Genomic DNA, 27427 nt, shown 5'->3' on the forward strand with positions numbered 1-27427 from the left:
CAAAATTTTATTTACAAATTTAAAATAGTTACAATATGTGCAATTTATTGTACTTTGATTTAATATTATTTTATATTTAGTTATTTTTCACTTCTAGACAGTGTATGTGACAATAATATTTGAAGCAGTTGTATAATTAGCAATGTAGTAATAAATTTCAACATTTTCATTATTTATTCATAAAAACATATTGAATATAACTTGTACATTTAACAAAAGCCAGTTTTTAATACCTAGCAAAGGTTAAAATCTTATAAATTTTAATTATTAAAAATGAATAAATATATTTTCCCCGTAGCTTGTTTATGCAAAAGGGCAAACACTTTTTTATTTTAAAGAAAATAAGAAAAGAGAAATCAATTCAAATCTCATTTCTTTTTCTCTCACCCTTTGCGTGCTGTGTCATCTTTCTTCTCTTCTTCCTCCCTCTTACCTTCGTCACCGTCGTCCAAACCCAAGCTTCAAATCAGAATCATTCAATTCAAACCTTCAAACTCATAACAGAACGGAAAAAACCCTAGTCTCATGTGATTTCAAGCTCAATTAACCTAATCCTATCCAAATTAAGCCATGAAATTATCCTAATTAACGGTTGTCCGGTTTCTGCAAACCCCCGAGTATTTGATTCTACCAGCGATGCCGACCGTGGCGGTGAAACTCTACAGCGTCTTCTTTAAGTTTCTCCTAAAGAACCGTTTGCAGAACCAGATCCATGCCCCGTCCGAAGAATCCAACCAGTTCGGTGTTACGACCCGACCCGACGAGTCCGTCGCCGCCGCCAACCCCTCCTTCTCCGACGGCATCGCCACCAAAGATATCCACATCGATCCCGTGACCTCCCTCTCCGTCCGAATCTTCCTCCCCGATTCCGCACTCTCTCCCGAACCCAAATCCAAAACTATCTACAAATCCGAACCTGGATCCGCGGGGAACCTTGAAACGGCGTCGTCGCGCGCGGTGCGGCGAAATAGCTACGAGCCCTCAGTGTTTACGCCGCGGGAGGAGACGAGGCGGAGCAGCGCCGGGGAGTACCGGGGGTACTTGCCGGCGGCGGACGGTCGCCGGAAAAAGTTACCGGTGGTGTTACAGTTCCACGGCGGGGGGTGGGTGAGCGGGAGCAATGATTCGGTAGCGAACGATATGTTCTGCCGGAGGATTGCGAAGCTCTGCGACGCGGTGGTGGTGGCGGTCGGCTACCGGCTGGCGCCGGAGAATCGGTTCCCGGCGGCGTTTGAGGACGGGGTGAAGGTGCTGAATTGGCTGGCGAAGCAGGCAAATTTGGCGGAGTGTAGTAAGTCGTTGGGAGGGAGGAAATTTGAGGGTCATCACAAGCATATTGTTGATTCTTTTGGAGCGTCAGTAGTTGAACCTTGGTTGGCTGCTCATGCAAATCCATCTAGGTTGTAACTCACTCTTTTCGTATCACACTCGTTTGATTTATTTCCACATGAATTTTGTAGATTGATCTGTTCGTACATTTTATAGTTTCTGATTGCGGGTGATACTGATACGAATATGGTGATTCTTGTTGTGATTGATATAAATGGTGCGGTGTTTTTTTCTTTGTCTTCGTTGTCTTTTCGAAGTGTTGATAGTGATTAGAGAGTGGAGAGCAGTGTACCAATCTGATCAAGGCATCTGAGTTAGGGAGGAGGTGACAGGTTGAGTAGTTGTGGGGTTTTCAGTTTGGAGGCAGCGTGTTTTGGTTGGATTTGTTAATCTGATGTTTATCGCAAATGAAGTCGAGACCGATTTGTTATTCCATAATAATTATAGAAGACAAAAGTAAAAACTATAAAATAATTTGAGTTTCTCCTAGAAACTCTTTTATCTAATTTCTCCAAAAGTTGATTTTATTATGGTAGAAGTTTGATTTGTTTTCTCTTTTTATTTATGTTGTTGGAAGTGTTTGTGGAAAAATTTATCTAAACAGAATCTTAGTGTTTTCTAGGGAGATGTCTTTAGAGTTATTCTTTCACTTTTGTTTTACTTGTTTGATTTAGACCATTTTAGGGAAGTTTCGGACTTGAAACAATAATATGTATTCAGCCTTATTTTACTGGTTAACCTGTTTCCCTCTTTAGTTTTCTTGAATAAAATTACATTTTGATGCATCATGTGCCAAAATATAGATATGTGCATATATGTGGTCTGGGATTCTCAGTTATTGCAGAGACTAGAGAGAGCATTATGTTTAACGTGATGAAATTCCTTATCTTTTGGGGTTTGAGGTTATGGTACGTTGTTCGAGTAGATATGGTTTTCAAAAACCATCACAATATCTTTTTTTCCTTTATTGTTTATTTAATTCTTTAGGTTCTAATCAAATGAAATCTTTTACTTGTGTATAGTTCTATGCTACCCTTTCCTTGGTAGAATAACATGTTTTCCCATCTCACTTTCCAAATTGGGATTGGTTTGTGTCTATAGAAGGACTGAGCTTCATTTTTATCCTATGTAACACATGATATTTGATGGCATGAATTTATTAACTTAAATTGTGTCTGTAGCTAATTATCCAAGTTCTTTGAACTTAATATTCTAGAGAAGCTGATTGCAGAAGGCGTAATAAGCTTCATCGCATCTTATCTAAAGACATTATGTTTGATGACATGGATTCATTCACTTTTAGATAGTGTCTGTAGCTAATTAACCTAGTTCTTATAACTTAGTGATTTACTGAAAAACACAAATGTCATTGAGAGAGAGAGGGGAGGTAAAGTGATGATGTCCTGAAGAGTATTTTCTGGTGGATTTAACTTGATGTTAGCACAGGCCATCCTGATGGGAAATTAGAGGGTTTTGATCATAAAGGGAAAAAGGCTGGTGGACCTAAGGTTCTGAAACACTGGTTTATGTGAAACTTTTTCTCGCTGGACTTGACCTTTTTTGATCTCGGTCTGATGATTTCTTTTCCACATTGCTAGTAACAGATTTCAGTTTTTTATTATATATATATATATATATATATATATATAGATATATATATATATATATATAGATATATATATATAGACACACACACACATAATGGCATCCCATCTTTCCTTTGGAATTTCTGAGTTTATAATTTTGTGTTAAAAGACTTATTTGAAATGTACAAGAATTTGTCTCAACCTTCATGATGCTAGTGTATTCCAGTATATGAACGTAGTGCTAACACTTATTGTTGGAAGTCCCGTATCGACTATAGATAAGGTCAAATTATAATAATTAAGTGGGGTGCAAACCTCACCATATAAGCCGGTTTGTGGGATTGAGTTAGGCTTAAAGCCCACTTCTTAATATGGTATCAGAGTCATGGTTAGAGCCTATCCTAGCGAGTTCTATGTGAGCATTTCTGTTTCCACTTGTTGTCGGACCGCTATCGGACCACCCATTAAGTCTACTATCACACTCGAGATGTCTATACCTCGGCCTAAAGGAGGTGTGTTAGAAGTTCCATATCAACTAGAGATAAGGCCAAATTATAATAATTAAGTGGGGTGCAAACCTCACCATACAAGCTGATTTGTGGGGTTGCGTTAGACTTAAACCTACTTTCTAATACTTACAATCAACTACTAGTATATTGATTAAGCTACACGTGCTTATAATGAAGCCTATTATTGTAATGGCTTCACAGTTCGCATGAATCTTTGATTTCCTTGTCATTCTGTGTTCCATTTTGTGCACTGTTTTAGAATTCAGTTTATCTTAGTGTTGACTAAGAATTTCTGATCTTGATGAATCTTTTCTGCGTATATCTCTACATACCTACATTAAGATTTATTGGTGTCTCCCTTTGTCTCCCTTTAACAACTTCAATACATACAGTGAAACTTAGTTTGGGAATCATTCTTATTCTATTTAATTTCCTGCTGTTAATATTCTATATTTAAATTTTTCTTGAGAATGTAAATTTTCAAATAGTAAATTACGTTTTAGAGCATATATTAGTAGGCACTCGGCTTCTAAGTAATTTCTGGACTATTGATTTTGCAAAGACTTGATCTACGTCCTTTGGACATGGACGTAAATGTTATGGAATGCTATTCCTCTAAATAACTGGTCTTGTTTGAAACCGAAAAAAGAAAAAGAGAGAGAAAGTTGAAGGCTAACTTGGTTTGTAGATAAGCTGTTGTGTTTTCTTTTAATAATCTTTTTTGTTGGGAGTTATGTGATCTACTTTTTCACTGCTTAACCTTTTTATTTTTCTTTGGTATTAGATGTGTTCTTCTTGGTGTGAGTTGTGGTGCAAATATTGCAGACTATGTGGCTCGGAAAGCTGTAGAAGCAGGTTCACTTCTGGACCCGGTCAAGGTGGTGGCACAGGTCCTGATGTATCCATTTTTTATTGGAAGTGTGCCCACTCATTCTGAAATAAAGTTGGCAAACTCTTACTTTTATGACAAGGCCATGTGTATGCTAGCATGGAAACTATTTCTACCAGAGGGGGAGTTTAGCCTAGACCATCCAGCTGCCAATCCCCTTGTCCCAGGCCAGGGACCTCCTTTAAAGCAGAGACCTCCAACATTGACAGTGGTGGCAGAACACGACTGGATGAGGGACCGTGCCATTGCATATTCAGAGGAGCTTAGGAAGGTGAATGTTGATGCACCTGTTTATGAGTATAAAGATGCAGTCCATGAATTTGCAACACTTGACATCCTTATCAAAAGCCCTCAGGCCCAGGTTTGTGCTGAGGACATTGCCATCTGGGTCAAGAAATATATTTCCCTTCGAGGTCACGAATTCTCATATTGAGTAGGATATACCAGAAATTAAGAGGATGATCGGTGAGAAAATTTTTTCCTCATTGAAATTATCTAAAGTCCGCAGTTCTGCTACCACCGGTATATACATGCCTAGGGGCATGTGATTATATCACAAGATTTTTTTCGATGGTTGACCGGTTCCGTGTTCCCTCCACCTGTCAGTTCTTGTTGTAAGATAGAGTTGTTTGAGAGCGGATTAGTTGAACTAGTCAGAGAGAGCCTTTCACCTCATTCACTCTGCATTTGGAATCCCCTGTTCCACTATTCCTTGTGTATTATGATGTACTGTTTCTCGATATAAAATTTAGTTATCAATTCTTTTAGCGTTAGGGTCACCTGAAGTAGGAGCTCATTGTTAATTAATTTTGTACAAGATACCAGTTTATTGATCTTCGATATCATAGAGATTTCAGATTAAAAAACAATTTCCCTTAAGATACGTTTTAGTGATGCTCTCTAGGATCAAGATATGGAGTTTCTTTAATAATATTAGCTGAAAGCAAGAGCCAATTTTGCTTAGTTTACTTTGTTGTACACAATGTTAGCAATCGAGGACAATTATTTCATCGTTATCTTCTTGTTGATTGTTAACTTTTAGACGTTAAACTGCTATAAATATGCTATGATCTTCACTGGATTGACTCGGTTATTATCACAAATCTTGAGGTAATTGCCCGCCTACCCTTGAACTCCTGGGGTAGGGAAATCATATGGAGGTTTAATCTATGAATTGAACCTCTCATGAAGCAGAGAGATGGTGTAGGCTGTTTATCATGGTTAAAACTTAATACCATCTTCATACCCAAGCTAGACAAACCAGTTTGGCTTGCAGGTCTCAGTATTGGAAGCACTTTGAGGGCATGGGAGCCACCACTCTGATCCAGTAGGGTCTGGACAGGTTCACAATCTGTCACTCATTCTAGGCTTATTTGATTAGGTGGAATCTCTGTTGACTGTTCTGTAACCATGACTATACCAAACATAGTTATGGCTGCGGGAAGGGTTTTTCTTTCTGTACCCTTTAAAATTCTTTGCTCACCCCTTTCTGTTTCAGAATAACTATTTTGAAATGTGGGAATATCAATTCTAGAATAAAAAAGAGTGAGCCAAAATATTTTATAGTGTGCAGGAAGTTGGGGCCATGTGGGAACGGTCTCGTGTTTCTTTCAACACTAAAGGAATGTTATGAAAAATAGAGGAGAATCGGTTGTACTTGTACATTTTGTATCATATACGTATTTTACACCTGGTTTGAGTAAGGTGAAAATATGGTTTGTTGAGAATGTATCTGTGTTGTTTTGTTGCCCAAAAAATATCTTGAACGTTTCTGGGAAAATGTTGATAGGTTTATTATTAACCTATTTTTATCTTACTATTGTGATGATCATTTTTTACTTCAGTAACTTACTATTTTTCACGTTGAATTTGGTTCAATTTCTTTAAAAATGCACTAATATGATCTTTTCGAAAAAAAATTGACGGTAATAACGTTACCTTAGAAGTGACATTTCATAATCATGTTATGAATAATGGATTACATGTCACTAATAATTTCGATATCATTAATTTGGGAGAAGAGATTATCACTAGATTGAAAATCATGAAACAACACAAAAAATATATTAATTTATTATAATGCTATCCATACTTAAATGAAATATAGTAAATTAAGATTCCGAAATAAAAGAATAATGTTTGTTTATAAATATTTAATATTAAAATTCTTCATCACTATTCTGTATTAAGGAATACGATAATGTGGCAAAGTAGTAAAACTTCGTTAAATAATCATGTAAAAGTATTTGGACTGACGTTGTGTTTTTGTAAGTGCTCTTTCTTTTGTGTACATTCTCGTTTACTAGTTTTATCTTTATAAACATAATTAATTTCATTAGTTACTGTAATGAATAAATACAAAAATTAATAAAATATAACTACTTTACGTATATGCTTTTTTATAATTTTAATATAGATTTAATAATATTTTTATTTTAATAAATATTATAATAATAATTAACTTTTAAATACATATTATTTATAACTATTTATAATTATATATATGTTTTGGTTCGTGGGGTTGAAGTTAATAGTTATCATTCAGTCATATTGGAAGTTTACCTGCAAAAGGTATTGGAAATTTACCTCTAGAGGATCTGTTGCCCGCAACTCCTTCTGTTATGGTGTTATTGTGATCGCACAATGGACGGTCATGATTCCTACTTCTATTTTGACTTCTGCTTCTTCGTCGGTTATCTCTTCGACAATCATCACAGTAGGACGTCGTTCAGGACTTTGCCTTCGAGGAGGACTCCTTTCAGGACGATCAGTCTTAACGTACCATTGGAGGTGACCCGCTTGGATCAACTTCTCTATCTTGTCATGAAGGGTGGAGCACTCCTCCATGGTATGTCCCAGGTTTTTATGATACTGACAGTGCTTCTTATTGTTGGCATTCAAGGGTGTATACTGATGGAACTTCAACCCTTAAGGAAGATCTTTTGGTCGAGAGTTGTTCCTTTATCATCATCACCCACAACTTCTTTCCCTCATTCTTCTCGCCTGCGACTTCTTGTTATTGCTTCTTCTAGAAGACACACATGTCTTCTCTATGCAAGAACTCAACTACCCGCTTTTGCAGCTCATCTATGGTTTTAGGTGGCCTAACGCACATGCTATCTGCGAACAGTCCTACTCTCAAGGTTGTTGAGGATGAATTCTTGACTTACATCACCTGCCGAGTGGTTTTGTTGTAACGGTCTATAAAGGTTCTCAGGGACTTGTCCTTCTTTTTCTTAGTATTGATCAACGCAAGATGTGTTAAGATTTAGACTTTGTTGCCGTGTACTGCCAACCGAATAGGGTACAGTTAATGGAGAAGCTATCCATTGTGTTGGATGGCAAAGTATTGAACCATGCCAACGTCTCCCATTCAGAGATAAGGATAAGGCCCTACACCAAATGAGATCACTTGCTGAGTAGAATGCCATGGTATGGGAGAATGATCACAGATGGTCATCGGGGTCAGTCGACTCATCATACTTCTCGAACACAGGAGGCATCAATCGCTCGGGCATGGATGCCTCCATGATGACAATTGTGAAGGGTAACAAACCCTATGTCTGCATAGTTTTCATTCTGAGAGCTCCCCTACTCGCTCCCGTGTTTGCCTCCTGGACTGTCTTGGTCAGTCCCTTATCCCACTTGTTCACATTTGCCAGACCAACCTCGCCCGATACAAAGTGTTAGGGGGTTTGTTCTTGACGCATGGCTGCATTCTCATCCCTCAACGCACTTATCACAACTTCATGTCTTCTTTGCATCTCTTGCATTTATCTTTGCATCTTCTTAATAAGCTTTAAGGGGTCTTGCTCGCTTGTCTCTCCTGTCAGGTCTCACGGTAGGTGTCAAAATGTTTTGGTTTATAAGGTTGAGGTCAACAGTCTTCCAAACTCTATTCGTCCAACTCCTAGCACAGGTCATCATTCGTCCTTCATTCCATTTGGTCATACTGGGAGTTATCTGTAGAAGGTACTTCGATGTCAAAGTTAGCAAAGATTCAATAGTCTAACAATAAATATATATTAAATATAACAAACCTGTTGCAATACCTCAACTTGTATTTATAGATTTCGAGATGGGCTTTAAATTAGTGTCGGCCTAATTATGATCCAACTAATAATGATCGTGCTTTAGCATAAGTTAATTATCTCCAATCTTAATTCTTGTTTAAGGTTAACCGCTCAATTCTCATTATTCGACTGAGCGATTTGCTAGATGTTCTTGAGTGATGGAACCGTTTGATCCTAAGTTGACCAGAGAGTCATACAGTACAATATAAATAAGATATACCTCTTTGATGTCTCTTTTACTTTTTCAATTTTATCTTCTTAATTAATACTTTTTAAATTTAAATAATTTTTCATAATAAAGAAATTATTTTTCAATTCTATTATTTTAGTTACTACTCTTTTTGAGTTCAAATAATTACTTGTTATAAATAATTATTTACCTTTTTTATCATTATAATTACTTTTTCAAATTTAAATAATTATTTATAAAATAATTTATTTACACATAATAGCTTTAATTTCAATAGCTAAGATTTATCTTATCTATAATTATATTCATAATCATATATACTTTTTATTTTTTCAATTTTTCCCTTTTAATTTCTTTTTTTAAAATTTAAATAATATATATATAGGGGTTTGCTAACGCGCGTACGCCTGTTTTTCAGTTGGTACATTTTAGCAATGTGTACCGGATTTTAGTAGATAAAAAACCCTTATATATCATGATTCTAAGTTTTAAGGTTAAGGGTATTTTAATAATTTTCATTCTCAAAACTTAAAAAAAAAAAAAAGAAACCCCCCAAACCCTTACTCACCTCTCTCATTCCTCTCAATCCTTTCTCTTTCATCTCTCTCACTCCAACCTTTTCTCTGTCATCCCTACTGTAGCCCCAATTGAAAAAAAACACTTGCCTTTAAACAATTTTTCTTTCTAAAGAGTTGAGTCATTGACATATTTACCTTGAGGCAAAGGTTCATTCAAGATCTCTTCAATTTCACCATCTTCACTGATTTCTCTAATTTCATCATCTGCATATGTTGAATCATCATCTCTAAAAAAACCCTCCAGGCCAATTACCAATTCTTTCGGATGTCATTATGCTTGTGAAAATTAGATAAAATTAGATAAGACAAAAATTATAAAATAAAAACTCATTATAAAGTCATTTTTTGTAAGAAATTGTTTAACAACAAGTATTTCTGATTTTTTCCAGGTCAATTACCAATTCCTTTATGCTTGTGAAAATTAGATAAAATTATATAAGACAAAAATTATAAGATCAAAACTCATTATAAAATCATTTTTTTGTAAGATTGTTTAACTTTCAATTGGGGCTACTAGGGTGTTTCTGATTTTTTCAATTGGGGCTACAGTAGGGATGACAGAGAAAAGATTGGAGTGAGAAAGATGAAAGAGAAAGGGTTTACAGGAATGACAGAGGTGAGTAAGGGTTTGGGGGTTTCTTTTTTTTTTTTTAGTTTTGAGAATGAAAATTATTAAAATACCCTTAACCTTAGAACTTAGAATCCATGATATATAAGGATATTTTTGTCTACTAAAACCCGGTACACATTGCTAAAATGTACCAACTGAAAAACAGGCGTACGCGCGTTAGCAAACCCCACATATATATATATATATATATATATTTAAAATTACAGTACTTACGCTAATTTTATTATAATGTGAGTGAAGTGCGGAACGCTTTAGGCCGAACGGCCGTTAGAATGAATGCTGAAACGCTTCATGCTGATTTTCAGAACGAACGTTATTAAGGACTCAGGCTGGACGATTGATGCTCGATGAGATGGATTGCTCGAACGGTTGAGCTTAAGCGTCCGAATGTCGTTGAGAGGGGTGGCCAACATTAATGGCGTCGAAGGGACGAACGTTAGAGCGTGTAGCGGTCGTAACCAGAAGGCGAGGACGAACGGTCTTCTGTTTGAACGCTCGTCCACATTAAGTGTCGAGCGTTCGAATCCAAAGGCGAGGATGAACGGCTGAATTTTTGAACCCTCGTCCACATGCATTGCCGAGCGTGGGAGTGCGTTGGGCGAGGATGAACGGTCCGAGGACGAACGGCTGATTGCTTGAACGCTCGTCCACAGGCATTGTCTAGCGTCCAAGTCCGGAGGACGACGACGAACGGTCCGAGGACGAATGGCTCATTTTTTCTGACGCTCGTACACACTGATTGTCGAGCGTTCGATTCTGATCCTCGAGGCCGAACGTTGGCTGTTTGGACGCTCCTACACACTGATTGTCGAGCGTTCGAGCACGAAAGTCGAGGCCGAACGTTAGCGAGGTTGTGTGCGTGACGTTTTGAGGACGAACGTCATTGACTTCGGATGGCTGATCATTGAGAGCAGAGTTGAAGAACGGCGCTGGTGACCGAGTGGGCGAACGTTTTGGACTAAGTGGACGAACGTCGGGGATGATTTGAACGTTCGTCCCATTGTTTGTAGAGCGGCCTAAACCAAGTGGAGTGTCGAGCGGCTGGGCGTGAGGACGGTTTGAACACTCGTCACATGGCTTGTCGAGTGGTTTGTTAACGCTCGTGTTGAAGTTTGATCGAGGGGTAGAGATCGAACGTCCTCGAAACCGAAAGGCCGAACGTACGCAAGGCTGATTGAGAGACGTCTCAGGACGAACGTCCTTGACGTACGCGAGGCGGGCTTGAGACATTTCAAAACGAACGTCCTTGACGAACGCGAGGCTGAGCTTGGGGCGCCTCAGGACGAACCGCTTATTGCTTGAACGCTCGTCCACAGGCATTGTCGAGCGTTCACGTCCGAATGGCGAGGACGAACGGTCATTTGTTTGAACGCTCGTCCACACTAAGCTTCGAGCGTTCGAATCCAAAGGGCGAGGACGAACGATCTCTTGTTTGAACGCTCGTCCACATTGATGTCGAGCGTTCGAATCCGAAGGGCGAAGACGAACGCAGGGTTGCTTGGACGCTCGTACACAGTGTTTGTCGAGCGTTTGAATACGAAGGTGAGGACGAACGGCTGGTGGACGAACGACTTGTTGGTTGAACGCTCGTACACACTGTTTGTCGAGCGTTTGTATACGAAGGTCGAACGTCAACGACGTACGCGAGGCTGAGCTGTTTGAACGTTCGACACATATGTTGTCGAACGCTCGTACAAATGTTGAACGGACGGCTGGCGTTTAAAGTTTGGGGAATAGAAATTGGGTTGGATAACGTGGAGGCAGAACCGCATGACGCGTGGATGACGCGAGTGTTGCGGAAGGCGTGGATAATGGGTCTGACAGGACGCCGAAAGGGTTCGTCCCTGGGTGACAACCGTCTTCTTCTCGCTTCTCTGTCAAATCCATCTTTACCCCCAAAAAACCCTAGAATCAGTCACACTATGTAACGGCTGATCATGAGGTTGTCGTCGACGGAAGCTGTGATCCAAGATGATCGAAGACCATGGGGTCCCCAGGCTTGGCGGATATGTTTAGCGGCTTTGCGGTGGAACTTTGATGGCGATGGCCCTGGTGTGGTTGTCGCTTGAGCCGCACCTGATGGAGTTTGGAGATGACGGAGGTGGCGCCACCGCTGCGACACCGAAGAGGATAAGAGCGCGACAGTGGCTTTTGAATCACGAGGGTGATGCGTGGTCAGGACAGGGCCCGGTTTGGGGTTTTTCTGTTCTCGGTCTCGATTATGATCTTGGGGGTTTCGATTCATGTGTGAAGAGCTCGCAAATTCGAATGCTGTGCAGATGGCGAGGGCAGCGACGCTGTGATCGGAAAAGACGGCGGCGACATGGAGCTTTGAGGGTTCCTGTTCTTCTCCGATTTTGGGAATTGGGGTTTGTGAAAATTGGGAAATTAGGGATTCCTGGTGTAACTGGATTTTCATTGGTTGGAATTGTGGTTTTGATCGTTTTGTTTTTGCGAGTAGAGGTTGTGAAGTTTTCGAATTGGGGTTGGTTTAGATTGCGCGTTTTGGGATCTGAAGAGTGGCACTAATGAAGGTGCTGGTGTGGGTTGTTCTTGTTTGAGACGCATCGTGGATAGGAGTTCGGTGGTCTCCACCACTGTCGTAGGATCAGCGTGACCGTGTTTGGGAGGCGGTGGGGATGAATTAATAATCCCCCTGTGACAATGGTGTCCGGTGGCGTGACGGTGGCTGATGGATGGACTTGATCTGGGGGCGTTCTCTGCGCTGGGTTTGACCCGTAAAGAGGCACAATTTCGCAAACGGTGCTTACAGTGGTGCTAATGGCTCAGGGGGAGAATCCTTGTGGCGATGAGGCAGACGTCTGCATGGAGTAGCTTTATCCGAAGACATGATTCATCAAGGCCGAGTGCTCCTCTTGTGGTTTTTGTGAGATGACACTCGGCCCCACGGTGGGCGCCAAAATGTTTCGGTGTACATTTGTCCGGTGTGTCTTTATTGCTCCTGGCTGTCTGGGATGCTGTCTGGGACGCTGTCTGGGACGCTGTCTGGGACGCTGTCTGGGACGCTGTCTGGGACGCTTGCTCTTCTCCAATTGTTGCTCTTCATACTTGCCAAAGGAGGGGGAGGTACCTGCAAAGATACTCCGACGCTCAAGTCAGATGTGAATTATGGAGCCTCAGCTCTCCAGAGAGTAATTATGGTACTGCTCTGAGATATTATTCTAGAGTCTCTAGAGCATAAAGAGAACGTACCTGGACTTTGGTCCTGTCACTGTATTTATAAGCAAAATAAAAATAACCACCTTACCTAAAAATGTGGTTAGTGGCTTTGATAAATATCTTAACTGTCTAAAATATCTAAGATATTTATGTTATTACATAAATATCCTTACTACATAACAATATATATTTAAAATTACAGTACTTACGCTAATTTTATTATAATGAGAATTTCTCTATATAATTTTTGTTGTGTACACAATTTCTCTCACTTTTATCTTTTTCATTCTAAAATTTGTTAACCAACTTTTTCGCTTTTATGAAATATTGAAAATATTTTTATTACATAATCATAACGAATAATAAAAATGTAAATTATTGGTGCTTCTTTTTTTTTTCATATATTTCATAAAAAATTTAAATTTTTATGTTTAGTACTTAATTTTCATTATAGTGATGATTATATTAAACTTTAATTATACTTTTATTATTTTCTATTATTATAAAATATATAGATGCACTACAAGAAAATTATTAAATAGCAACCAAATGTATATAACAAAACACTCAGTTGACTAAAATACATTATTTTATAAACTAAAATTAAGTATTTAAAATAATCAATTATTATAAATAAAAAATTATAATTGATATTGAATTAGAGTGTAAATTGGTTTCTAACCTTAAATATATATGTTTTTTACTTATTATTAATAATTTTAAATTAGTCTCTATTTTTAAATTATAAACTAATTAATAGAGACTAATTTACAATCAATAATGATAAATAGGTTATACAAAGAATCTTAATTCGGTTATCTCATTTTAAGTTATCTTAGTTAGGTCGTCAATTTTAAAAATGTGATACAACCCTTTTTGTTTGTACAAAAGTGACAACATTAATTCAATGACACTTGTTAGTATGCGATTTTTTAAAGTTTTTAAAATTTTTCTTTTCAAAAAAATATTTTGTCACATGTGAAACGAGGATCCTACCACATGACAAAGATAGTATGACATGACAATAACAGTGTCACATGTCAATGTTGAGAAAAATGTATGTGGAAAGTCTACAATTTAAAACAAAATGACTAAATTGAAAATTTTCACATTACACTTTCTCCAATAGTACCACGTCACATTATTTCTACACTAGTGCAGAAAGGAAATTTAACGTATGTTATTTTGGCTTTTTAACGTCAGTTCCAGAACCGACGTCTTTGTGGGCGACGTTAATCAAACGTCGGACACAAACAGGCCCGGCGTCTTTATAGACGTCGGTTCATGCAGTAACCGACGTCTAAAGAGCTCCATAGACGTCGGTTATTACATTACCCCGACGTCTAAAGAGCTCCATGGACGCTTTACATTTGATTAACCAACGTTTACTGCAACTCGTGTCTTTGGGTAGCGTAGTGTAGCACCTTCTTCCCTTTGCTAGTTTCGTCATAGAAAAGGTTGCGTCTTTTGGAATTCTTATGGCATTTCAACCGAAAACTGAATCTGAGTCATTGCCTAGTTCCATTAAAACCGACAATGAAAACGAACGGTGACAATAGAACTAGGCAAGGACTGAAGTTCGGTTTTGGGTTGAAACGCTATAAGACATCAAAAAGACGCAAGCTTTTCTTACGAGGAAACTAGCAAAGGGAGAATGCGGTACAACGCTACCCAAAGACACGAGAAAAACTGCACAAAAACTCATTTTAATCGGTTTAAATGAAAGATAATCAACCAAAGACTAATATAATCAGAATAAAAGTACGTTTAAACAGTTCAAAAGAGACAAAAATGCACCTAGAAAAGGAATGTCGCGGAGAGAAAAGGCGAGATAAGGAAGACGATGAAGTGCTCGTAACAGTGGATTTCATGTCTCATTTAACAGCAAACTAGACGTCGGCTCCCCAGGTGTCCTGACGTCTATTCTAAACTAGACGTCGGGGCCCTCACTAATATGACGTCCAAAACAACTTTCACAGGCCATTTAGACATCGATTGGCGTGATCGGACATCTGTACGGCTGAAAAAAATAACTTTTCATCTACCTGTCAGACATATACACGTCCATTAGGAGGGGCACCGACGTCTATAATTGAATATAGACGTCAGGGTGGCGGGATCGGACGTTTCGAAGGCGAAAAAAAATGACTTTTCACCTACTTGTCAAGCATTAAGACGTCTATTAGGAGGGGCCCCGACGTCTATAATATTATAGACATCGGGGTCCCTCCTAACAGACGTCTTAATGCTCACTTATTTACGAAAATGCCACCGATCAATAATTTACGTTGGTTATTTTGTTGTCCGACGTCTATGGGGTGACGTTAAAGTCCAATTCTACACTAGTACTACCATGTGATAGGATCCTATCATTTGACACGTGACAATTTTTTTTGAAAAAAAATTAAAAGAAAATTAAAAAAATAAAGAAAACCATATACTGACACATGATATTCAGTTAACGGCGTTAGTTCTATACTAATAGAAATGGTCAAATTATATCACATTTTTAAAATTAAAGACCCAATTGATACAACTTAAAACAAGCCGACCGAATTAAGATTACTGTACAAATATACCATTCGATAATTTTAACCATGATAAATATTTCCTCAACTTTAGTTCCAAGAATAATTCTATAATTCACAAATATTATAAATAAAACTCTAGAATTCAAGCAACATTTGGCAAGTTATCCCTCAAGAACAATATATAAACTTGCTTGAAACAACAATCACATTTGTAGGCTAGCACCAACTTGAGTACATAATTTGTCCAATGTAAAATCTGCATTTTTTTTATCTTGTCCCTCAAATCAATATTCTAACTCCTAGAAATTAGATTTGTGAGTTTGAAATCATATATGTTGTGCCTTCAAAATTATTGATACCTTCATGAAATTAAATTAAACTTGTTTATGTAACTCAACCTAATGGATATAAAACATTGGCCAAACTTTTTGGAACAATAATTTTTTCTCGTACCCTTATTTTTACAAATGTATTTTTTCTCCTAAAATTCATTTTTAACCTTCAACTTTTTTTTTTAAATCATCAATCAATGATTGGTTGAACTAAACGAGTGGTAGGTTTATACTTGTTGATGATTGAGAGACTCAAGAAAAAGTGGTAGAGATTCAGGTCAATAATGATTTTGCTTCCCAGGACACAAGATCAGAGTGCAAGAAGAAAGACCCTCAACAATGTTATGATAGAAATAAAGCATTCTATAGAATCAAGTCTGTGACTACAAGTTAGAAGATAAATTATTTAAACTATACTTATGACTACAAGTTTAATCTTATTTAATACTTAATGATCTAAAAATAATTCATATATAATATGATTTAATTAAATATTTTCTTCTTAATATAATTCATGTGACAATATAAGTGTATGAAATATAATCTATCTCACTAATTTATATCCTAATAATGTGAATATAACAAATATTAAAGCTCATCATTAAAAATACTAAAAGATATTGAAGCTTTAAAATTAAAATTACCAACTATCTATATAAATCCTTTTAGAAAGATCTAAATAGCCTTGATTTTTTATTATAAATTAAATACGTAAGAGGATATAGCAAGTTAAATCAAAAGTAGAATAAAGTTGCGAGCTTATTCTTATATCATATGTAGATAAAGCTTTTATATTATATGTATTTTTGATATGATATTTGATATCAAGACTGCACAGTATAGACTGATCGGTCAATGCAAGATCAGTCAATTACTTGAAACATTAACTTGAAATCCTCAAAACAATGTTAGCCGAATTGTCATCAAACCTTTTGATATTTTATATATTAAAGATGTCATAATTTGATTAACAAGGTAAAAACATGTTTATGAGATGTTAGATCGTGATTGGACCAATCTTAATCAAAAACTCATTTCAAAATCTATAAATACATAAGTAAGGTAAGAAGGTAGGTGATTGTATTTATTGAACATTTGAAAATTAATTGTAATAATCGATCGGTATAATTGAAAACTGACTTGAGCGTCGAAGTACCTTTAACATTTTTCACCTGTTCGGATTTGGACCTTAAGGTAGAAGATATGATAAGACATTGTGAAGATAGACAATCCGTATTATGAAAAGTGAAGTAAAATGTGAAAGTATAGTTATTGACCCTACGTACGAACCCAATACCAGAAATTAAACATTATGTTTTGTTTTGAGTAACTTTCCATAAAAACATTAATCTTGTAATATAACACTATATGTTTATGTTTATGATCGACTGTGTATATGCTTGTGATCCATAACTGAAATATTGTAAATTAGTAAAGATTGTGTATAAATTGGGGTGCTACATATATACTTGGAGTTACGACGTTCGCATTACCTAAAAAATATGCATTGAAATTGAATTTAACTAGTTGTTTATTGAGCTTTAGGATTTGTAATATGGAGCTAATTGAAAGCATCACTAACTTGTAGCTATTTGACATGTTAAGAATTGTTACTTTCTTGAATGTGCAAACTGTGTTGGTATTTAGCATTGAGAGTATACGTCAATTTGTTCATTAATTTTTCTAAATTTATTCAATTTTAAATTCGAATTTTCTGTGAGTTTTGTTTTTTATATTCATCTAATATGTTTTTTAAATATATTTGTTTCGATATATTCATATTCTTTTAAAATATTTTAATTATATTTTGAAAATACAATAATAAAAGAACAACACCAACAACCCTAAACTCTTGAATTAGGTGATGTTGTATGTCTCTTTAAAGGATGAAATTTTAATGAAAATAAAATTATTAAAACACATACTACAAATTTAAGTTTTTTTGTTGTAGCTAGAAGATGAACATAGTAAATATTATGATTGTAGTGCTCATTTAATACTAATTTATATTATGGTTGTGAAATTGATTTGTATTTAATATTATGGAAACTGATTTTAGTACTATGTAAGACAGCAATATAACAGTCTTTTGAAGCAAGGACTCCAACGTAGATTCAAGTGTTTGGAATCTGTTTTCTGTATCTTGTTCCCGTAATGTCAAATGTTCCATCCACTTTTGTAACTCTCGCTCACGTCTTTCCATGGCCTCCGCGATGCGACAAACTTCCGCCGGAAGGTCCTTGAGACGAGCTATTTCAGTAGCTAGTTCTTTCAGTCTCGTGTTTTCGGCCATAGTTCAGAGAATGAAAGCACCAGTGTAAGACAGCAATATAACAGTAATAAAATTTGGGAAGGAGAATGAAATGACGTTATAATGGTTTTCGTAATCCTCTGTAAAAAAACGTCCTCCAAATATTCTGAGTATTAAAGTTCATATAACAGAAAGGGAAATGGCAGCAGAGAAGAAATGCACAGGACAAAAGAAGAAGTCAGAGAATACGTGAATGACAGCACCCCCCTCCATCCTCTAACAAACTTCTATTTAATGAATCCCCGTCCAATCATAATCATTGAGTCTAATATTCTTTTTCCTCACGCGCCTGCTTCCACGTGTTTCTTCCACCCTCGTGTTTTCATGGTCTTTCCTCGTTACATACTATTAATTGGTTTTGATCATATTAGCCTTTCCTTTTTCAATTATAGTTTTTATCTTTCAAAATTTCTATCATAAGTGAACTTAGATCTCAAAATATAAAATATATTTTTAGTTCCAAACTATTTTAGTTTTTTTTTTCAAATTAAGTTATTGATCATTTTTCTTAAGAAAATGGTCCTGGTTAAAAATTAGTTGAATTGGGTGGTTTGCACATCATTTTTTTTCTGTCACTCTCCCTCTATTTTCTCACTCCTACTCGCTTTGATGAGTCTTCTCCTAACTCACTCCAGTCCAATTCGGCGTCGCAAGAGAGAAATCAGCCATCCTCAGTGGCACCACGACGCCTTCCACGACGTCCGCGAAGATTGGGAGAAACTGTCGCGGAGTTGGTGGAGGTGGGAGAGTACGAAGTAGTTCTCCTGGCGGTTAAATTGGAGGAAGAGGTCGTAGGCGTGGTCGCACTGGACTTGGGAAAGTGGCGGCCCATCGAGGGGGAAGACGGAGAGGAGGCGGGAGAGTGACGTGTATAGGTCGCACGCGCGGAGGATGGTGAGCAGGAGGCGGAGACAGAAGTCAGAGTGGTTTCGCTGTGGTCGAAGTAGGTGGAGACGACACGCGTGAGTTTGCTGGTAGGTTTGAACTTGGCGAAGGCTTCACGAACACCGTTGGAGTCAGGTTGGAGGAGGTGAGATAGGACATAGCTGTGGTGTGAGTCCTTGTCGCTGAGGTGGTGGACCGACGGAGGGGCTTGGATGATGGAGTGGATCTCGTTGTAGGAGGGGGCCTGCACGACTCAGAGGAATTCAATTTAAAACAAAGGTACCTCTCTTCCAAACTCAGTCTACAAGTTGTGGTAAGCTTTAGCAAGTGCCATATACAATAAAACAAAAGAAAGTGGCAAAGAAAAAGAAAGGACCACACAATTACCTCTCTTGCTTTTCCTACAGGAACCATTGCTTCTTTCAGTGCTATCAGTTCAGGCTGCCCAACCTATAGTGAAAATTAGATTTTAAATTATTAATGTTCATATCTAGCAGTTTGTACATGATGGCCTGTACAAAGAAACAGACAATAACATGAGAAAAGATGTCCAAATGTAGAATATGCTTCAACAACAATACAAAAATATAACAGTCTAATCGATCCATAAGATTTCTAAAGTACAGTTTGATTCTCAAACAAAGCCGGCTGGTCTTAATTTACAAGGGTATTTAAGTTCATCTAAACAAAAGCTCAATGTTTCTTCCTCTCTCGGCCTTCCTAGGTTGGGAATCCAATCTTGACTATTTTTTCTCCAGTATAAAAATATGGACATGGTCAAACTTTCATCAGTTGTTATGTGGTTCGAAACCTTTAACTTTGGATCTAGTTGTATAAATTTCTCCATACACAGTACTTAAAGATAAGTTAAAATAAGTTTATGAATAAGTTAAAATTAGGCTTTTCAAAAAGTTAAAATGAGAAAACTTCTCAAAATTAACTTATAAATTAGCTAATTGTAGGAAAGCTCATTTTACATTTTTATCTTCTTCCTATTTGCATCTCTTGCAAATGTTTGCGAAGTTGAACCAAACTAATCTTTTAGAATATGCATTTCAAGAAAGCAATAGGATCTCCTCCAATGACCATGCTCTGCATTTCAATATTCCACAACTTAGACCTATGCTAAAATTATCCAATTTCAGACCAGAACATCGCTGATTAGAACTCTACTAATCCACTTAACTCAACCTTCCCAAACAAGCAAACTCCACAGAGTCACTGTTAAACAATAACCACCACGATAAAGCTTGGGAGCTGCAATTTCACTTTTGATAAAATTCAATCAGCAAGAAAATAGGGATAATGAAGCAACAATTAGCCTAAATACAATGCTATTTTTGAGAAACTGTTCCAATCAATGCACGTCAATGTTGTATCTGTAACCTTCGTCTCTGTTGAAACCAATCAGAACCACGTTCACTTCGAGCGGAACTTGAAATGGAACCTACGCAAATCACAAACTCGTGCATTACGAATCAACTAATTAGACGTTGACGTTGATTTTCATTTGACGAAAAAAGAAAATGACCTCGGCGCGAAAATGTAGCATGCGACAAACGTCGGATCAGACATTCCGTGGTGCCACTGAGATTGACCGGTTTCTCTTTTGCGGCGCCAATTAGACTAAGTCGGAGAAGACTCAACAAAGCGAGTAGGAGTGAAAAAAATGGAGGGAGAGTGTTAGAAAAAAAAATACATCTCAGCTTAATTTTGGAGGAGAAAAAATTAAAATTTTTTTAAAAATAAAGATCAAAATATAATTTAGTTTAAAAGAGAAATTAAAAATAAATTCGTTTGATAGTTCAGGACTAAAAATATATTTAATTCAAATATAAATTTTGTATGCTTTGAATCCTAGTGTAGAATGGAAACACATATTTCTGACCTAAATTGCCAGCGTTGGATTGATTTAATTCGTATATGTAGGATTCCCAATTTGCATTTATGACAATTTTGGAGCAAAATTAAATTCTTTTTAGGAAAAATTGGCCTCACGAAACAACACCGTGCATGTACCAAAATTATTGGCGTCACATTTAAAAAATATATATAACCAAAGTTATTTGTAATAACTAAATATAATAATATTAGAGATTGTAAGACCCATAAAAAAAAAATAAATATATATATATATATATATATATATATATATATATATATATATATATATATATTTATAGTAGTAAATTTTAGTATTTTATTAGTAATAATAATTTTAATGGATATAAAATTGTAAATTTTGGATATAAAATTACAGTAATTTTAGAAGGAGAGGTTCAAATTTTTGGTAACTTATTTAGTAAAATTTTTTTAATGGAATAGTAAAAAGTAAATAGTAAATAGTAAAAAGTAAATAGTAAAAATAAATTTTCAGCATTAAGATTCCTTAGCATGGAAGAAAGTAGTAGGTAGAAATTAGGATCAGATTTGGTGAGAAAATGATTGAAATATTATTTTTAAATAATATTAAAATAATAAATAATATTAAAATATTAATGAATAGTAAATTTTTTTTTTACTATAAATAGCCATGGGAGGGAAGGGTATTTTGCACTAAGAAAAGAGGAATCAAGTGAGAGCTTGAGAAATAGAGAAGAAAGAGTTAGGGAGAAATTTTTAGTTGCAAGAAGAGTAGAGGTTCTGAAGGGTTTCGGGGAAACAAATTCGGAGCAGGAGATTAAGTCTGGAATAGAGGTAAGGGGAGCTAATCTTTCTTGTATATGATTTTTATCCATGTTATGATAATGAATATGAGTTATGAGTATGTTAAAATTTTGGTAATGGTAGTTATCTATTCACTTATATAAATTTAGTTTTCATGATTATAATTTTCTTATTTTCAAGTTAGTATGGTAAAAATTTTCTTTTAATTATTTTGACCGTTGGATTTAGCTAAAATTTTAATATATGAATCTTAAGACCTATTTCTTCACTTTGACCGTTGGGATTTGTAATTAGAAGTCTGTACTTAGAGAAATAAATCCTGCATGTTTGAGTAAATTAATTACCCCTGTAGATCTATTACTGAGTCATCTCGGTAAAATATATATTACGACTTATTTGACCGTTAGATCAACTTGAAAATTTTATATATGATTCCTAAGATATATTAATACACTTTGACCGATCGGATTATAAATTGAAAGTCTATGTTTGGAGAAAATAATTTTTAAGTTTTGAAAAATCTGATGAACACTATATTTCTGTTCTTAAGTTATTATGGTAAACATTTCATATATATTTTATTTACCGTTAGATTGAGCCCAAAATTTAGTATGTAATTCATAAGACATATTAAGTCATTTTGACCGTTCAGATTTGAAATTAAATGTTTGTGATTAGGGAAATTAGTTCCGCATTTTGAGTATAACCAAAAACCACTTAAAATTCTGCACCTGAATTACCTCGGTAAAACCTCAATATCTATCTAGTTAACCGTTGGATCAACCTGAAATTTTAATATGTAATTTATAACAAATAGTGAAGTATTGTGACCATTCAGATTTGAAATCGGAGTTACAGATTTATAGATATTAATTTCGTATCTTCTCAGGGATCTCAATATTGCTTAATTTCTATTTTTTGATATCTATATTAACTTTCGGTGTTAATATTATATGCTATTGTTTTAAATCTGTAAATAAGAAATTTGTTAAAAACTAGTTGAGGAACGCTTTGGCTAAGGAAAGATTTGGTACTTAAGTTGCCCATTGTGACGCACCTCTCTTTCCTGGAAGTATACTCGACGAGTTTTTAACTTAAATCCTATTGAACAGATTATGTACTGTTAAATTATTGTGTAATATATCTTGTTGGAATATATTCAGTTTGTATGATTTCTGAAATAATTGGACTTTATTAGATTTGAATTTATGCATCTGAATATGATTGTGAATTATAATGATGTGATTTATGTGGAGAGTATGTGAATGTATGCGATATAGTCAATTTGTATGACTTTTGGGATGGATGGACGTGATGCATATTGGTGTATGCATTCTGATTTGGTGTTTGATGCATATTGGTGTATGCATGATGCATATTGGTGTATGCATGATGCATATTGGTGTATGCATGATGCATATTGGTGTATGCATTCTGATTTGGTGTTTGATATATATTGATGCATGCAATGTGGTTTAGTGTATAACTCATATTTGTTTATGTAATTTGATCTGGTAAAGTAAGCATAGTATGGTTTGGTATCGAGGTATGTTTATTGTATTGAATTGTTAGCTCACCCTTACATGTGTGTGCATGTGAATGCGATGATCGTATAATGCGTGATATTATACGAGAGCAGATGAAGGAATGTCGTCTGAAGCAATACCAATGAAGAAAGAGATCGAAGATAAGTTAGAAGGATTCAAGTTATACTTAGGAGATTATAGTTGAAATCTGAGTTTAAAATATGTATATCAACTGTGAATTTTTAAGTGTGAGATTACGGGATGTTACCGTAAATGTAATAATATGAATTATCCAATGTGAGATATTGGGATGTTACATTAATGGTATCAGAGCAGTTCGTCCTTAGGATGACCTCTGTGTTGTGGGTCTTCCGTGTCTTCTCTGTGAAGAATTGAGTCTAAATGGTATAATTTACCATTTCCTCCAAATCTAGGTAGTAGAGTATTGTGTCTAACTACTCATGACTTTTACCATAGATGATTTTCCTTTCTTAATTCTGAGGGTTTGAGGAAAGATATTAGAATTAGTTAAAGCCTTGATAGGGAAATATAATACTAGAGTTTAAGTTTCAAAGGATGAGTGAAGATGTTGGTGTTTAGAAGTAAAATTTTTAGAAGTTTCTAGAACAAAAATTAATAGATCAGATATCTTACGTTTCACAAAAAGGAGTTGAGTTCAAAGGCTAGATTTAGAGAAGCTTTGGATAAGCATGAATGTAGCAAGGTTTGAGAAATCAGTTTGGTTTAGTATATCAATAACGTTAAAAGTCAGAAGAGAAGGAAGTGTTGATGAGAAACGGAATGACATTGTGTGAGATTGGTAACATGGATTGATGTATCAGTGATGATTGGAATCTGAAGAAAGAAAATGGTGGAAGATTTGAAGAGAAAGTTTAAAAAAAAAAAAAAAAAAAAAAAGGATAGGAATACTGAAGTAGATTAAGAATAAATCAAATATTAGACGAAGAAGAGTAGATGAGAAGTTATATAAGGAATAAAGAGGATTGAGAGAAAGTTTAATAGGAGGAGAAATTTATAAGTTAAGAGGACACGAGATCTTTTATTGGAAGGATTTTAAGCTAAATGGATGATTAAAAGGAGATGGTTAGATTTTTTTAGTAAATGTATTAGAGATAAGATTTGAGAGTATGTGATTGTGGTATGAGGAGTAGTGGAGAAAATCCAGGTACGAAAATTTTGGCTTTCGACTTATGCAAATATTTGGTATTTTTATGATAGGATTAAAATGTCATGATTTATGGTTGTAAATTTTATTGATTTTGGAATATTAAAGTTAGTAGAGGTAGTGTAGGTTGAATTGATATTATTATGAACATGACAAGATAAGGAAGAAGAAGAGTTTGGAAATAGATAAAAAGGAGGGTTGCAATGTGATTAGGGAATTTGGAATAATTAAGAAGTTGTAGGTTGTGATTGGAGAAATTTCATCAGGTATAGTTATATGGTAGTATTCAAACCTCAATAGTGATGTAAAGGATGGGTAAAGATTTATATGTCGCACCTTGATCTCTATCCAGTGATGTGTATGAGTGAACTTGTTTATACTTACTTTTAGTTCGCATAAGATAAAAATTTGAGATTTGGTTAACACTAAATATCCTTGGGATATGGTTTTGATCTCGGGGAGCACATTATAATTGAGGTTGCGTTGTGGTTGATTGCCTGATAATCTCTATAGACGAGTGGTAGGAAGTAACATGGTGGTTAAATGGTTGGGAAGGTGTACTTGCCTGAAAAAGTTCTTGAATAGAGTGGTAGGAAGGGATACTTGGCACAATGGTTTTGTGCTATGACATCTTTTGATGACCCATTAATTCTTTATATCTATGGGAGTTATTTCAAGTATTAGAGGATTAATTAGTGTAACCATTAAGCTATATTTTAATGTTATAGGATGGATTTAACTTATATGGCATACGTAGTTTATTTAAATGGGTAGGTGCAGTACTGATAAGGAAGCTAGTTAGTTTTAAATTCGGCCTTATTGATATAAGTGGTTTCATAAATTATAACATTGTTGATTGAGTGATCTGTTGAGTCTTATCAAAGATACGCAGTTGTTAGGTATTGGGTTACGGATAACATTAAGTTTGTGGATTCATATTAGGTTAGGATGTGGGAAGGTATTTTGAGGACACAATTTATATTCCTAAGATTTAGAGTTTATAAGTTAATTCTTGAAGAATGTTTTAACTTAGGCTAGTAATGGTTGCTAGGAAAATAATTAAATAAAGGTTGAGGTAATTTGGAGTATAATCTTGAAAGAAGCTTGATTATTCTAGTTTTGTTAAGTATTTCAGAAGTGTTTATCAGGTGAAGAAAATAGTGGTTCAACATTTAGTGTGAGTTAAATAAAGGATGAGGACAAGTATTTTAGGGATGTCTGACCAATGCAAGTGAAGGATAGATATTGCAGTCTAGGGTATGATCGAAAGGATAGTTTGGTCATGTTACAATATGTTTTTAGAAGTTTATGGTCTTCAAGAATTGTGAGTTGATTGTTGAACATTAAGTGTAGTTAAGGGTGAATGCAATATTACCGAGAATCAGATAAGTTCATCAAGGACGAGTGAAGGAAATGATGCATAATCTTAAGTGTGGAAGAGTTTCTATGGATGTTATAAAGCATACTCAATATAAGTATTATTTTTGGACAAGTCCTTGTTAAATGGGTATAGAAAAGAAAACATAAGGATGAATTGTTTAGTAATAGTGTTTTGGACTCCGTGTAATCATCAGAGTAATTAGAAATTTTACGGAAAATAGAAGTATAGGGTAAGGTGGAGCAATCTAGTATAAAATTTTGGTAATCATAAGTGGCTTTTGGAGGCGTACGATTTCTAGGAGTAGAAACTGTATTAAATAATGGAAAGTTGTTACGGAAAAAGAATGATTCTTAGAGTTTAACAGGGTCATGGAAGTCTTAAATAGGGATCTATAAGGAGAATCACTTTCTTGTTATAGTAGGAATGAAAAGTTTTATGGAATCTTGTGATTAATAGTTTATGAGTGATGAGTTCTTTTAAAACATTAATGAATTATTTTGAGACTAGTGAGGTATGTTTAATGGTGGTTCTCATGGGGCTAAAAGAGTCAAGTAAAAGTGTTTTGAAGGTTTATGATTTTAATTTTTTTCGTGAATACATTTCAAATTTGACATGCTAGAAATTTGATGCACAAAATAAGTAGAGTAAATGAATTTACAAGGAAACTAGGAGATAAGGTGAAATAATCATAACTTTATTTCGAATTTTTGAATTTTCGAGGACGAAAATTTTTTTGTGTTGGGGAGAATGTAAGACCCATAAAAAAAAAAAAAATATATATATATATATATATATATTTATAGTAGTAAATTTTAGTATTTTATTAGTAATAATAATTTTAATGGATATAAAATTGTAAATTTTGGATATAAAATTATAGTAATTTTAGAAGGAGAGGTTCAAATTTTTGGTAACTTATTTAGTAAAATTTTTTTAATGGAATAGTAAAAAGTAAATAGTAAATAGTAAAAAGTAAATAGTAAAAATAAATTTTCAGCATTAAGATTCCTTAGCATGGAAGAAAGTAGTAGGTAGAAATTAGGATCAGATTTGGTGAGAAAATGATTGAAATATTATTTTTAAATAATATTAAAATAATAAATAATATTAAAATATTAATGAATAGTAAATTTTTTTTTACTATAAATAGCCATGGGAGGGAAGGATATTTTGCACTAAGAAAAGAGGAATCAAGTGAGAGCTTGAGAAATAGAGAAGAAAGAGTTAGGGAGAAATTTTTAGTTGCAAGAAGAGTAGAGGTTCTGAAGGGTTTCGGGGAAACAAATTCGGAGCAGGAGATTAAGTCTGGAATAGAGGTAAGGGGAGCTAATCTTTCTTGTATATGATTTTTATCCATGTTATGATAATGAATATGAGTTATGAGTATGTTAAAATTTTGGTAATGGTAGTTATCTATTCACTTATATAAATTTAGTTTTCATGATTATAATTTTCTTATTTTCAAGTTAGTATGGTAAAAATTTTCTTTTAATTATTTTGACCGTTGGATTTAGCTAAAATTTTAATATATGAATCTTAAGACCTATTTCTTCACTTTGACCGTTGGGATTTGTAATTAGAAGTCTGTACTTAGAGAAATAAATCCTGCATGTTTGAGTAAATTAATTACCCCTGTAGATCTA

At 35.2% G+C, this 27427-nt stretch overlaps 1 protein-coding gene across 1 annotated transcript; it reads left to right on the plus strand.

Annotated features, from left to right (window-relative positions):
* Positions 1-355: 355 nt before the first annotated feature.
* On the plus strand, positions 356-5329 carry LOC124833279 (putative carboxylesterase 16). Its single transcript, XM_047307715.2, has 2 exons — positions 356-1400; positions 4209-5329. Exons 1-2 carry the CDS (start codon positions 637-639, stop codon positions 4744-4746), a joined length of 1302 nt encoding a protein of 433 aa, XP_047163671.1. The 5' UTR covers positions 356-636; the 3' UTR covers positions 4747-5329.
* The last annotated feature ends 22098 nt before the right edge of the window (positions 5330-27427 follow it).

The sequence above is a fragment of the Vigna umbellata genome, chromosome 4 (genome assembly GCF_029865625.1).
Source record: "Vigna umbellata cultivar VRB3 chromosome 4, Vumbellata_1.0, whole genome shotgun sequence".
In the NCBI taxonomy this organism is placed as follows: domain Eukaryota; kingdom Viridiplantae; phylum Streptophyta; class Magnoliopsida; order Fabales; family Fabaceae; genus Vigna; species Vigna umbellata.

Coding starts and splice junctions, on each gene's coding strand:
- LOC124833279 (XM_047307715.2), top strand. CDS start 637: ATGCCGACCGTGGCGGTGAAACTCTACAGCGTCTTCTTTAAGTTTCTC. Junction 1,401..4,208: donor GCTCATGCAAATCCATCTAG/GTTGTAACTCAC, acceptor CTTTGGTATTAG/ATGTGTTCTTCTTGGTGTGA.